The 15,624-nt window shown below is 41.5% G+C and overlaps 1 protein-coding gene across 1 annotated transcript in view; it reads right to left on the bottom strand.

Annotated features, from left to right (window-relative positions):
- Positions 1–14,132, bottom strand: part of LOC143283691 (trafficking protein particle complex subunit 11-like) — a 53,549-nt gene extending 39,417 nt beyond the window's left edge. Inside the window, exons 1-11 of the mRNA XM_076589924.1 lie at positions 14,059–14,132; positions 12,374–12,590; positions 10,114–10,283; positions 8,155–8,225; positions 6,784–6,898; positions 5,921–6,020; positions 5,506–5,579; positions 4,594–4,690; positions 3,736–3,869; positions 1,904–2,045; positions 371–461 (exon numbers count right to left, since the gene is read on the bottom strand). Of these exons, the coding sequence (XP_076446039.1) occupies positions 371–461; positions 1,904–2,045; positions 3,736–3,869; positions 4,594–4,690; positions 5,506–5,579; positions 5,921–6,020; positions 6,784–6,898; positions 8,155–8,225; positions 10,114–10,283; positions 12,374–12,574 (1,195 nt within the window). The 5' untranslated portion in view covers positions 12,575–12,590; positions 14,059–14,132. The remainder of the gene's footprint in view (positions 1–370; positions 462–1,903; positions 2,046–3,735; positions 3,870–4,593; positions 4,691–5,505; positions 5,580–5,920; positions 6,021–6,783; positions 6,899–8,154; positions 8,226–10,113; positions 10,284–12,373; positions 12,591–14,058) is intronic.
- Positions 14,133–15,624: the final 1,492 nt, after the last annotated feature.

The raw sequence follows: 15,624 nt of genomic DNA, 5'->3' as shown, positions 1-15,624 counted from the left end.
GATTTATGCTTTTTTTTTTCCTCTGTTCTGTATCTTTACTAACACCATGCTTTCATTTTATTAAATATTGTGTAGTGTAGACCCTATTCAGGGCGGAGACTGGATGTAAAAAAGCACACCAGTGCTTATTTATTATCCTTGAAATAAAGAATTTGTCTTGTCTTGTCTTGTCTCCTTTGTGCCCTTTGCAAATAAGTTTCTTTTCTTTTCAATCAATATACCAACCCACATTCAACATATAAATAAGTACTTTAACTTTTTATTGACTATACACCAACCCACATTCAACATATAATGAGTACTTTAACTTTTTATTGACAATCTCAAAAGCACTATCACAGCAGTCAACAGGCAGAGAGGTGAGCCTTACTCTGGTGACCCTGGCGCCAAGGTCGCTGACCATAGAAGTCCAGGTGTTCCAGGCCTTCCAGCAAACTGAGCTGTGCCTGTTTGTCCTGGTCCTGGAGGGGTGGGACAAAACATGATTGACTGACTGATAAGGATACTAATAAAGCACTGTTGATGTATTGATTGGTCTGGATACTTATGTACCACTATTGACCTGATGATGGTGATGATGATATAGATACTTACATAGTGCCTATCCTTGGTCTGAAACCAAGCTCTAAGCGCTTTACAAACACAGAATCATTTGCACAACAGACTGCCTATTGGGGTAGAGCTGACTGACGGCTGCCATTTAGGCGCTCATCATTTGTTTCCTGTGTCATTCGATCAGGTTACAGTCACGCACACTATTATATACTCATACAGACATGCAACATTTTTACCCTGCCATGTAGGCAGCCATGCTCCGTTTTCAGGGGTGTGCATGCTGGATATGCTCTTGTTTCCATAACCCACCTAACGCTGACATGGATAACAGGATCTTTAACATGCGTATTTGATCTTCTGCATGCATATACACATAAAGGGGGTTCCAGCACTAACAGATCTACCCATACGTTGACCAGGGAGATCAGAAAAATCTCCATCCTTTACCCACCAAGCGCCGTTACCGAGATTCGAACCTGGGACCCTAAGACTGAAAGTTCAAAGGGACCGGTATGGATATTTATGTTGCACTATTGACTGACTGACTGATGTGGATATTTATATAGCACTATCTTCAATAAGATACCAAGCTCTAAGCACTTTACAAACAGTCAACTGCACAACAACAACATATACGGATGCTGATATAGTATCTATCCTCGAAAGGGACCAAGTTCTAAGCACTTTACAAACACAGGGTCATTTAAAACAAAGCGTCATTTGCACAAAATGTTGCCAACTTGGGTATAGCCTACTGACAGCTGCCTTTATGTAATCATAATTTGTTTCCTGGATCTAAACCTGCACTGGTTTGTAGAGAAACATGGTTACAAATAGCGAACATAATAATCATTATTTCATTATAATTTTCATCTTTCTTTTCAAGGTAGGGATGGGGAGAGGCAATTTAAAGGGTATTTTCCTCAATGCAAAGTTTTTAACCCAAATGGTGGTTAGGCGTTTACTGAATAACGGACATTTAGAAGGAAGGTTCAGGTTGCACTGCTTGGCTTGCATCAGAGCATGACATAAGCTTACTGTTGGGCCAACAGCAAAGCGAGGGCTTTATGATCAGCGGTTTCTCCACCGCAATGGGAAGTCCTTTACAGCTTAGTGAAAGACTATGACTCTCAAACTAGGAGGCAAGACTGCACTGGCTCTTACTGCTGCAGCCTTGGGGGCCTCTGGCTTTTGGGGACCATCCCGACGCAGACTGTCTAAAGTCCACTTGGCTGAGATTGTGGGGATTCAACTTTGGCAAGACGCTCTGTACTATAATAATCATAATCTAGACCGGACAGTCCCGAACACAACTGACCATCCATACAAGACAAAGGAGACACATTACCACACAGAGGCCGTGACAGAGCTGTTTGCGGAAGATAGCATGGTTGGCAGCCTGCTGGTAGTAAAACCCAGGGTGTTGTGTCTGGATGGCCGTCAGCCCCAGTTTGATGGCTTCGTCAAAGAGGTCCCCAAACAGCTGGAACCTGCACATGGTTTCAGTTTCAGTTTCAGTAGCTCATGCGTTCGGACAAATCCATATACACTACACCACATCTGCCAAGCAGATGCCTGACCAGCAGCGTAACCCAACGCGCTTAGTCAGGCCTTGAGGGAAAAAAAAAAGGTGAATAAATAATAGATATGCTTACATAAATAAATAAATAAATAAATAATAATTATAATATAAAAAAAAAGCAAATAAATGTAAAATATGAAGACACACATTCACACATACACTCACACATGCATAACAGATATGCACCAAACATGCAGTTTCACAGATATGAAAGCACAGTTAAATACATATAAACGTACATGAGCTCCAACACACACACACACACACACACACACACACCACACACATTACCCTGCACCTCCTCTACCCCCCTCCTCCACACACTCATTTCTAGTCTACGTATCGCAGCTTCCACGGCACACACAGACACAGACACACACACACACACAGATGAACGCTTACTTGTACAAGCACACACGCATATGTCCATATCTCCCACCCCCAACCCCACACACATATATACAAAGATGCACATGGATCATAGTGCAGTGCAGTGGGGCATCAGAGTACTGGTATTGCTGTGTGTGCATGTGTGGGTGACATGTTGGGGGTTGGTTGGTTGGGGGGTGTGGATGTGGGTGATGTCGGGTGTGAGTGGGGCTGAGGTGGGATGTGAGGGTGGGAGGGGTGTTGGTGCGGGTGTGGGTGTAAAGGTGTGTGTGTGCGGGGAGGTGGGGGTGTATATGTGTGTATATATTTGTGCATGTATGTGTTTGCATGTGTGTGTGTGTAAGTGTGTGTGTGTGTGTGTGTGTGTGTGTGTGTGTCTGTGTGTGTGTGTGTGTGCCATTTACGTATGTGTATGTATGTGTATCTGTGTAGCTATATGTATGTTTGTGTAAATGTGTGTACATGCACAGTAAACATGTAACCAGAGAAGGAACAGATGTATGATGTGTGGATATGTGTGTATCACCAAGTCAGCACAACTGGGTCAAAAAGTCAGTGCATGCATGGAAGAAGAAGTGAGGTGATGGGGGGAAGTGTTTGTGTGTTTGTGTGTGTGTGTGTGTGTGTGTGTGTGTGTGTGTGTGTGTGTGTACAAGTGTGTACATGTGTGTGTTTTGCATGTGTGTGTGTTTGGTTGTGTACATGCCTACATGTGAGAGTGTTTCCAAGAGCAGAACTGAATCCAGGTACAACTGTATACAACTGTGCATGTGTGCATCAGTGAGTGAGCGCCACTGGGCATCCACATTATGCATCACAGTAACTTGGAATGAATGAATCTAATCTGCAATGTCTGCACATGTACATGTCAGTATGACCAAGTCTGTTAGGTACTCTGCAAGAATGCGTGCATGCAAGGGTGTACAATTAAGTGCAACTGTATTTCCTTGTGTGTGTGTGTGTGTTGTGTGTTGTGTGTTGTGTGTGTGTGTGTGTGTGCACATTATTCTGGGTGAGAATGCACCCACAAGCATTCATGCACGCTCATCTGCCCGTATGCATGTCTGACACAAAAACAGTCAACAGCCCAGCTACAAACGTACACACAACTGGAACAAATCGCAGGAAAGGGAAAAAAAAATCAAGAGAGAAATGAAAATGCACAGAGATTTGAAGACAGACTGACGGCCGACAGCCCAGTCACTCACTGCTTGCACATCCAGGCACTGTGCTCGAAGGCCAGCTCCGGTATGCCCACACGGTTCTTGAAGAAGTCAATGTGCTTCCGGAACTGGGCAATAGCGTCCAGTGGAACGTTGTGTTGGAACGACAGGCGACATATCTGAGGCAAGTCAGAACATACAACAGTTCATCAGTACAAAATGACAGGTCAGTATACCTGACAATAATCAGTCTAAATATGGTAAAAAAAAAATTTTCTTTTTTTTTTTCTTTTCTTTTTTTGTTGTTGTTATTGTTACAGATTTGTTTTTCCTTGTTTAGTCTGTTTTGTTTTATTTTGTTTTATCTCTCTCTCTGCAGTGGAAGATGCTACTGTTCGTTGTATATTGTTTGTTTCATACTATTCTCTGTATTGTATACATGTTTTTGGAAAATTAAAAAAAAAGTAAAAAAAATAAAATAAAAAATAAAAAAACAGAAGAAGTAGAAGAAACAAAGTGTAGCATATCAATCAGATTTGTTTTTAGATCTGGAAATGATTATTTAGATCGATGTGGTGCAGCCTATCAATCAGAAGTGTTTGTAGATCCGGATATAATTATCTAAATCAATCTACAAAAAATTGTTCTGTACACTGGTAAGGTCCACTGTCAATTAACTCTTTAAAATTACAGTCCATGGCAATTAACACTTTTAACCACCGTGAGTAACTGCAGCCAACCACAGACATTTACCATTATATGCATAATGATCCCAAAGATAAACAAAAAAAGAACATGAATCAGCCCACAGGGGTGACAGAATGGGTGAGAGACGCACGCACGCATGCACACATGCAATCACACACATGCACACACACACACACACACACACAGTGGGGTTACCTTGTAGTTGACAAAGCCAGCAATGGTTTTGATCTCCAGCATGTTGGTGTCATGCATCCGCTGCTCCAAAATGTGTCCATAGGCCTGCTTGTAGTGCCTGAAACAGAGAGAGAGAGAGAAAAAGGGAGTTGGCAAAATACTTTCTTTTTGTCATCTTTACTCTTCCAACCCTCATCCCCAACCCCATATTGATGACAGTCCACTACTGAGGAACGCAACCACCACCCAAGAAAAAAACAACTACAAAACGTAGAGCCAAACATTTCATATTAACTTAAATATTTTCATCCTAATATTTTCTAAGCAGCTGTCATACAGATTATTGGGAATCTTTTAAAAATCTTTTAAAGACAAAGGTTTCCATACAGGAAGATCAAGATAATGCAAGTTTTATGAAAGATCATCAATTTGATTTCTATGCATCCAAAGTATCTCAGAAAATGTTTGCGCTTTCCTCTCTGCAAGTGAACCATCCTCTACCTGAAAAATATGGATCAGACTAAGCATTCATAGCTTACAATTAGAAACAAAGTGCACAGAGTTACTAAAAGGTCAAAGGTTCCATAGCCTTTTACGTCCATCAGGGCAGTGAAATCATACCCATCCTGTCTAGTGCTCAGCACAGGGAGGCAAGGCCCAATCCTCTCCTTCCCCATTCAAAGTCAGGTACTGAAGTCACATGTGGATGGAGTGAGGAAAATCTGTTTAAAGTGCCTCTCCTAAGGACACAACACCAGGCTCAAACAGGGCCTTGAACCTGATCATTTGTAAACACCGGATCAGAAATCCATCAATTAACTGAGTCGGCCATGGCCTATCCTTTTATGCTTTTTAACACAGTTGATAGCAACACAATAAATTCACGATCACAAACTACTCATTGCAGTTCGCCAGTTTTCACACAACACTCACTTGATGGCAGTGTGCGTGTCCTGTTTGAGCTCATTGAAGAAAGCCGTCTTGAACTGATGACGCACAAAAAGCAGCTGAAAAACAAAACTGTCCAGCTTTAGCACACTGTCTTTACACCACTGTGGCATGTATGGTCAATATTTATAATCCTTTACATCAAACATGAGTAAATTTAAAATCTTCACACCTGCTGACCTCAATGATCAGAAAAGTCTCCACCCTTAACCCACCAAGCACTGTGACCAGGATATCAAACCCAGGACACTCAAATTGAAAGTCCAATGCTTTAACAAAGCAGCTGTTGTAGCTGTCATGCTACACACAACACAAGCAGATTTCTTTCACGCAACGAAACATGTATATGATGGTACAACACAGCACAATGCCATTTAAGCGACAAGCCACAAGGCCATACCTGATGAGTAGTTTTGTTGAGGAAGTCTTTGTGGGATTTCACCTTCCTCGCTTCTGTGTGGTAGTAGCTTTGAGCGAGCTCATAGAAAGCATTTTCCAGCCTGAAATTTGAAGTTATTTCCATCAGCATTCTCTAAACTCTATCTCAGTGTTATCCTTCCCCCTTTTGAAACTGGGAAGACAGAAACTACTTCATGGAGTGTTACACTTGTGTCTTTTAGTTTCAGCAGAATCTTAATGCACAGAGAATCTAAACACACAGCATACAGAATATTCCAGACTAAAATAAATAAAAAATCATTTCTCTTCCACTGTTCAGCACACACTGAGATACACGGAATGGAGATGCTATCCAGATAATAATGAAAAATGTGTGAGCAAACATGTACACACATACATGCTCATATGTATGCAATAAAAACATACACACACACATACACACACTCACACGTGCAAGCACACACAATCCCATACATACTTGCACAAAAGCATGCAAGCGAACACACGCAGACACAAACATAGTCTCACACACACACACAAACATACACAATCACTCACACACACACACACACACACACACACACACACACACATTTCTATATGTTGTATTTTTGTTTGTTTGTTTGTTTTTCTTTTCCTGTCTAAAATCACAATATGTGGATAAACGCTAACTCAAGGACACACACACACACACACACACACTCAAACACTACATCTACCCACCCACACATCTCCCCACCCCCACATAACCACACACTCAAACACCATACCCAGCCAACCACACATCTACCACCCCCCCCCCCAACCCCCCAATGCCCCCCTCTCCCTGCCCCCTCTCCTCCCCCCCACACACAGAGTCCCCACCTGATGGTGAAGCCCAACAGATGGTCAGTCTGTGGCAGGACATACAGCGACTTGGCGGAAATGTCACAAGCAGCACAGAAAGACGCTGCCCTTTCTGCAGCACCTACGTCTTCTCCTGTTCAAGCCACACAATGATGTATATCATTTATGTGACTGACTGTGTGCGGTAGGTGGGGACATGAGTGGCAGTAGAGGTGTGTAAGTGTGTGTGTGTGTGTGTGTGTGTGTGTGTGTGTGTGTGCGTGTTTGTGTGTGTGCGTGTTTGTGCGTGTGCAATCAAATACATAAATTTGTGCATGAATGAGTACATCTGTATGTCCATTTCTATGCAAGGTCACCTCCATAGTGTGGCCCGACATAAACATTACAATAATAGTTCACCATAGACTGCTGGTGCCAATAATATCTATGGCTGTGTGTTCTGAACGATGCAACAACAAGCTAAGCAGAAACTGTACATATGTACAGCAAAACAAAAATTAAAGAAACAGAACAACAACAACTACAAATAAAAGATACAAATGTCCTTGTGAGCTTGAAAACATACGGATTATGAGCCTGTGTATGAAAACATCAGTGAAATCGATCAACCCACCAGTTCACACACAAATCCAGGCAGCCACAAAAAAAAAAAAAAAAGGTATACCAATCGCAAGACAGAAAATCCTTTTCTTTGGTTTGTCATTCGTAGCTATGTCTAAAATGTTGTTGCAGTTCTCTAAACAATTAATAACAAAACACACTCACTAATCAATACATTGGGTCAATTACAAAACCCAGACATGACATCATATTCACTGTTCATCAAAAATGTTTAAGTTTAGAAAACAGATATCTTCATTTGAATATGGAGTAAGGAAAAAAATCACAAATGAATAAATCATGTATAACTATAAACAAAAAACAAAACAGCGATGCTCCGTGAAGCAAAGGGCACAGAAACCTATATTACCTGTCTGAAGCACTCCTCACATACAAGCTTTCACATTCCTTCTGGCCCTCAAGGGATACAATCTTATAAATACCCAGAAAGAACTCCGTCTTTCAACAACCACAATTTTGGTTTTTATGCTCCCACTGTCTGGAATTTGCTGCCTGTCAAACTTTGACACTAACTATCACTCCCTCTGTTCAGATCCCAGCAAAAAAATTATCTGTTCTGTGAGGCGCTTCGTGATTATTTCATCCACCATTATTCTGAGCTGGTTTCTGCTCATGAGCGTGTGCATGGCTGAGTGTGGTTAGTCATTTTCAGGCATGGCTGCATGTGATAAGGCAATAGCCAGTGCATCTAAGATTACTTAGAGATATGCACTACACAATTGTCATTCAATATTATCATCATTACAGTACTATCATTACAAGTATTACCTGGTGGAAGGGGGGCAGATTTCTGCAACAAGACGACGGCTATCTTGGTTCCTCTGCCCTGCAGACTGTTTCTGTAATCACCATCATCACCACACAGTCTCAACACTGATTCTTCATGTTGCATAAGAAAACAAATAAAAACTATCATTATTAAAAGAAAGAAGGAAAGGGGCCTGGAGTTTAGGAAACACTGAAAGATAAGGACAAAAAAAGACAGATACAATGAAGTAACCTAGAGTCAGATACAGAGAGAGAGCGACTGGAAGGTAGGAAAGACAGAAAGAAACGGACAAAGGAAAAAAGAAAAAGATAGACACTGACAATGAAACAACCAAGAGAGAGAGAGTGATTGGAAGGCAGGAAGCGCTGGGGGAAAAAAAGAACAAACAAAGAAACAGATACATAACAATGAAACAACCATGAGAGAGATACAGAAAGAGAGAGCGACAGAGAGGCAGACAGAAAGCAACAGAAGAAAAAAGGCCAAAATGCATGTAAAAATAGGAAATATGGAAATGAAAAACAAACTGTTTCTCATTTTTATTCGACTTTGCCCAGTTCCTTTACATTAACTGTATTCAGCCAGCACCTGAAGGGGAAACAAGGAAAAGAAACAGACAACTAAAAGGGTGTGGAAAATCCTACCTAGCAGGAAATTACAAGATATACAGATACTGAACACAAATTCTAATTCTGATTCGGTCCACTCCTTAATCGCGTAAACTGAATGAAAACATGTGAGCGTATACATACACACACACACATAGATATATATATTCATACATATATAGAGAGAGACAGACTAGAGACAGAGAGACAGGGAGAGAGTGAGAGACATATAGATAGATAGATATAGTTTATCTGTGAAGATAATAGGAAAGGAAAATTCCATGGCAGACTGTCCAAAAAAGTCATTATTTTTCAAATGCATTTGTATCAATTCATGATGAATAAAACAGTCCACACTGATTTAAAAAGGTGGGGAGAACAATAAGACACAATGGGCTGCCAGAAATTACATGCGGATATCAACATTTAAAAAATAATTTTTGATACTACAGTCTTTTTTAAAAGATCAATGCTGGTTTCTTCAGTACACAAAATTCTTTGATGATTTACAAGAAAATTGGCTGAATGTCTGGTCAGTAATGTACTGGATTGGATTGGATTAGATTGGATTGGATTGCATTGCATTGCACTGTACTGCATTGCTTTGAATCACTTTTTGAAAATATCACTGTTGGTTTCTTCAGGACACACTTCATTGATGATTTACAAGAAAACTGGCTAACTGCCTGGTCAGTATTGTATTGTATTGTATTGTATTGTATTGTAGTGTGTTACATTGTATTGTATTGTATTGTATTGTATTGCATTGTATTGCACTGTGTTGCATTGTATTGTATCACTTTTTATCACAACAGATTCCTCTGTTTGAAATTTGAGCTGTCTCACAGGGAACAGTACATTACCACAGTGCAGTGCCACCCTTTTATCTTTCTTCTTTTTTTTTTTTTTGTCTGCTAAAGTATTTGTTCACTAACAAAGCAGATTTTTCCACAGAATTTTGCCACAGACAACCCTTTTGGTGCCATGGGTTCTTTTACATGCACAAAGTGCAGGCTGCAGACAGGACTTCAGTTTTATCAGCTCATCCAGATAATTATTATCCAGACAACCACTGAAGGTCTAGTGTTGGGGGAAAAAATACTGGTGAGTGTGAGATTCGATCCTGAAACCTATATCATCTGCCTGAAACACTCCTCAAACACAAGCTTTCGCATTCTCTCTGGTCCGCAAGGGAAAAAAGTCTTTAAAATACCCCAAAAGAACTTAAGTCTTTCGGGAAAAAATACTGGTGAGTGTGAGATTCAATCCTGAATGGTCTGAGCCTCTTGTTCTTAGATGAACATGTAACCACCAGGCCACCGTCCGACAGAATTCTGTCACCTGGCTCACCTGACGATTTCCACCCTGGTGGCACACTCCATCTGCCGCTCCTTCCACATCACCTCGTCCCAATCCAGGTCGAAGAAGATGACGACAACGGCCGGTACCTCGTTCAGATGTTTCTTCATCCACCCGGTCTTCAGCACCCCTTTGGGGATGTACCACTCGTATGACGTTCTCTGCACAGCATCAAAATCACAATTGCTCCCTATCGGCAGTAATTCACGAAGCTTCATTTTTCTCTAAGTTTCATTTTCTCAATGTGGTGTCACTGTGTTCAGACAAATCTACAATATAAACTACACCAGATCAACCAGCCGCCGTGGCGAAGTGGTTGGCATCGCAGACTGACGGCTGGGAGGACGCGGGTTCGAATCCCAGCAGAGGTGGGTTTTTCAGCCCGTGGCCGGCTCCTACCCAGAGTTGAGTGTGCTGTGGGCTTAAATGGGGAGACTGGGACCACACAGTTGAGTGTCATCCACTTCAAAGATGCGTCTTTGGGTGTGTTGCTCTAATTACCTGACCAACACTGCAAGTGTCTGTATCTCTTGGGCCTGGTTAACGCCGGGATATCATTATGACAGGAAGCGTAGAGTACAGCCTTGTCACGCAGTCCCAAACCAAAATGGACCTCCATAGCAACATCATCATCATCATCGTCATCCTCCTCCTCCTTCACTGTCATCAATATCAACAAAATAGTCTCAAAGTCTGTGGCCTTTCATGCCCTGCTCTCATGGTGACCTCAGTTTCGATACCCCTCCACTTCCGTGCTTGGGGTGAGTCCTGTCACTGTCGTCAGTGTCGGCAGATTCATGGGGGTCTGTTGTTTGAGGGGCGTGGTGGCGGTCTCCACTCTGGGAGGGACGCTCACTCAGTCTGGCTCCGCGACTAAGCCATTATTGTCGTTAGTAGGGGGCTTAGTAGGTGGTGTCCTAAGTACGTTAAAACAGAAAAGACACCACTGAACACCACCGAAGTGACTCAGCAGCAGTGCAGGGTCTCCTCTGGTGTGTGGCCTCCTGGCGACCTAACACGATGGTTCCCTGTGGACTGACACTGGCACTGCAACGGACGAACCAAGGTGTTACCGTGTATGGGGGAATCTAAATGAGCGGCGTGGGAGTAATGCCACTGAAACGGTGCAGATGATGGGGCAGCAAAAAAAAAAAAAAAAAAAACTACACCAGATCTTAAACAGATGCCTGACCTTCATGAAGGAGAGGGTGACCACTGAAAGTAACATTTCGCAGTTTTTCACTGGCTCATATGCGTAAACAAACAGTGTCTATATAAGATACATGTAATAAATCTGTGTTTCAGTTGTTCGTGTGTCTGTGTGTATTCGTGTGTGTGTGTGTGTGTGTGGTAAACTTTATAACAAATTAATCCTCCACTCCTCCTCAACCTTTTCCTCTCCTGCATTTTGATTTCATTCTTTTTTTGCTTAAAAAAAGAAAAAAAATCAGAAATCACATGTGAGCCATGAAGGCTTAACCTCAAGTTTAAAATGTTATGACACTGCCCCATTATTTCTCCTGTGGAGCAACAGCAAGCCAGGCAAGCAGGGTTTACCCAGTTCAGCCTCTATAGCAGACAACAGGTTACAGAAATGTGAAGAAAAACAAGTTGGGAAGCAGTACTCCAAGATACCGTGATCCTAGAAAATACAAATGCAGTGTAAGACCCAAACATGAGATAAACACAGCTACTAAAACAAACTTCAACAAAGACAACATAATTTCAGCTGATAACAATGTTTTGACTAACATCTTTCCTTCTGAAGTCCTCTCTTCTCTACACTTGCTGCTCCTATAGATGTTTAGATCGATCCATGATTTCACAGATGAAGGAATGTTTCCCAGTTTGGGGGCAAGCTGCTCGTACCAGCTGGTTCAGGAGACTTTATTTATCTGCAGCTGGCAACCAGGGTTCACAAAACTTTAAGGACAAAATGTTCTTACAGTTCATACCAGCTGAGATATTCTCCTTTTCCTTTGTATCTGATTGACACAGCTATTAACTGAATTATTCAAACGAAGCTGGATATGACTTACAAACTTTTTCAGTTCTTGTATTCACTTCTGGTTGTACAATCTGTCACAATGTCATTTGCCCACATCCACTGTATTAACTGTGTGTATCACTAGCAGATCTATCATGACAGCTTGTATCACCAAATTCAAAACTGCCCATAATAAAGAGTAATTAAAATCAGACTTAAAGTTCAACAAAAACATACTTAACATCTAAACAAACCCAAACTTACCTTTGATTTGGCCTTAGGATACACGTGGTCGCCCTCCAGTGATCGAAAATGCAGGGGGACTCTATCAGCTCTCCGATTGTTGCAGAATGCATCCCAGACTGCTTTGTGCACTGCATTGTAGGTGGTGTCTAAACCAGTCAATGCCACCAAGCCAACCGGACGACAGAGCAACTCCGATGGAAGTTCACTTGCCCAAGACATGGCTGATTTCCTTTCTCTGTATGACACACCACAAAGCCATTTAAGTCATGCAGACTTTACAGTAAATAAGCACTACAGCATGCAATGTTACAATAGTCATCTAAGAATTGGTATCAAATAAGAAGACAACAAATAACTCAGATGACAGGTGCAACAGCCATGTGGTTAAAGCATCTGACTTTCAATTTGAGGGTTCCAGGTTTGAATCCTGGGCATAGCGCTTGGTGAATAAGGGTGGAAATTTTTTTCAATCTCCAAGGTCAACAGATGTGTAGATCTGCTAGTGCCTGAACCCCCTTCATGTGTATGCATAAAAACTATGCAGAATATCAAATATGCACGTTAAATAGCCCATAATCCATGTCAGCATTCGGGGGTTATGGAAACAAGAACATACCCAGTATGCACACCCCTGAAAAAAAGTATCACTGCCTGCATCAGTACATGGCAGGGGTAATTTAAATATGGTCATACACGTAAAAGTCCGCTCAAATATACAAGTGAACATGGTAGTTACAGCCCACAAATGAAGAACAACTCAAGATTTTATGTTCTAAGTGTTTCAGCCATTTTCGTATTTGTTTCAAGGATATGCTTGTATCATACAATAAATTGAATAATTGAAAACAATCCTCAATTACTAAAGCACATTGGTGTAGCAGCCCTTTATCTTAAACTCTGCTTCCTTTTCTAAACTCCTAGACTGCTGAATCTTGCAAAATGGTATCGATGTAGTATGAGTCTTAAATGCATTTCTACATTTTGTGTACAGTTTATCAATTAATCACTTATAGTCATCAGTAAATTATGTTCTCTAAATGTAAATTCATTCAGAGTATATTAACTATTAACGTCACTCTGTTTTTAAAAACTTATCTGAAAAAAGAAAATACCAAATATTATGTTTTTTGTTGTTGTTTTTTTAAGTTACTTTAACCCAACTGTCTGTAAATTACTTTCAAAATGTTCATCACAATATGCTTTTATCGCGCTGTTACTATTAAAAAATATTGCAGTACACTGCAATACGTATCTCGAAAAAATACTCTGACTGTACACTGACACTAATTAAAAAAAAAAAAATTTTTAAAGAAAAAGTGTTGTCTCATTCTCGTGTCTATGGACTGTACAGGTAAGCTTGCACTCCAAAAAGCGTAAAGTCATTACTTTGATAGACATCATCCACAAAACCGCTTCTTTTCATCAAACATTAAGGTAGATTAAGTGGGCATCTACAGATTGTCTGACGTAAAGAATTAACCGTCTTAATGTTTTATTTCCGACCAAGGGAATCCATTCAGATCACCACCTCTGCACAGACATTGCACATTGCAGACGACTCCTGAGACAGTGAGAGTCCCAAGCAATCACACACAACACACATTCTTTCACTTAAAAATTGCTACTATAGTGATTATAGTTAAACTTGGGGTAGTCTATCACAGTCACACACGCTCACATAAACATTGTCAAACAATACCCACGCAATCCACAATTGTTATGGGGCGTTTCAATCAATCAACACTCCACTTCGGCAGCCATGCTAAACAGCCTCAAGTTTGCAAGTAAAATCTTGCGCTGTTTGAGGATTCGACCAAACTGAAAATAAAAGAACCTGTGGCAGAACTGGTTGCAATGCCTGTTTCAGCTGTTCGAAATATGTTTTCTGTTGGAAGGGGAGGGGTGGGGGTGGCGGGAGCTAGAGGGGTGCTGGGCGGGGTTTGCGTTTGTGTGTTTGTACGTGTGTGCAGCGTTTGTGTCTGCGTGCCGTTGTGCGTTTGTTCAGTGGTCATCACTTTAACGCCTCAGTGTTCACTAAAGTTATTTTAGACGGTGTGTGCGTGTATGTAGATAGGTGGTGAATGGGCAAACAATAATCACAGTCATGCACATACAATAATCACAGCCTCACAGTCATACAATACGTAAAGGATATAAAATGATTAATGCTACTCGTGAAGTCACTATACATGACGTGTGTGCCGGTGTCTGTGTATGTGTGTGTGTGTGCCGGCTACAGTTACAAAAAAAGACGGTGATTGCTAGGTATTAATAGAAAGGTATGAATATCTTGCAAGATCCCCGTTATTGCCGCCGCCCCCCCCCCCCCCCCCCCCCCCCCCCCTTTTTTTTTTTTTTTTTTTTTCTTTTTTTTCTTTTTTTTCCCCCACCCCCCGCCCACTTCCGAGAATTCATATTACTCAGTTTCAGTAGCTCAAGGAGGCGTCACTGCGTTCGGACAAATCCATATACACTACACCACATCACTGAGTGCCAAGCAGATGCCTGACCAGTAGCGTAACCCAACGCGCTTAGTCAGGCCTTGAGAAAAAAAAGGTGAATAAATAATAGATAAGCTTACATAAATAAATAAATAATAATTATAATATAAAAAAGGTAGTAGTAATGATCATAATAATATAAAAAAAAAAATAGATAAGACAACAATGATGATAAATAAGCAAATGAATGTAAAACATGAAGACACACATTCACACATACACCCACACATGCATAACAGATATGCACCAAACATGCAGTTTCACAGCACAAATGAAAGCACAGTCAAATACATAATTATAAACGTACATGAGCTCCAACACACACACACACCACACACCCTGCACCTCCTCTACCCCCCTCCTCCACACACTCATTTCTAGTCTATGTATCGCAGCTTCCACGGCACACACACACACACACACACACACACACACACACACACACACACACAGATGAACACTTACTGTACAAGCACACACACACACACACACACACGCCCATATCTCCCACCCCCAACCCCACACACAAAGATATATATATGCGTTCCAATATCTTGTTGCTCCCACAGTGTAGGCATGCATACACTCACATACCTCATCCTCTACCCCACCTCCCCCCCCCCCCCCCCCCCCGCACCCCCACCTCCCCCTCACACACACACACACACACACACACACACACACACACACGTGCACAGAACTCTCCTGACACTTGTGTACACTTACACTCTCGCGCATGCACAAACGCACTCAAAAACACAGACCCAC

Source organism: Babylonia areolata, chromosome 7, assembly GCF_041734735.1.
Source record: "Babylonia areolata isolate BAREFJ2019XMU chromosome 7, ASM4173473v1, whole genome shotgun sequence".
Classification (NCBI taxonomy): Eukaryota; Metazoa; Mollusca; class Gastropoda; order Neogastropoda; family Buccinidae; genus Babylonia; species Babylonia areolata.
The sequence above is the reverse complement of the archived record's forward strand: the minus strand, read 5'-3'. Positions and strand labels throughout refer to the sequence as shown.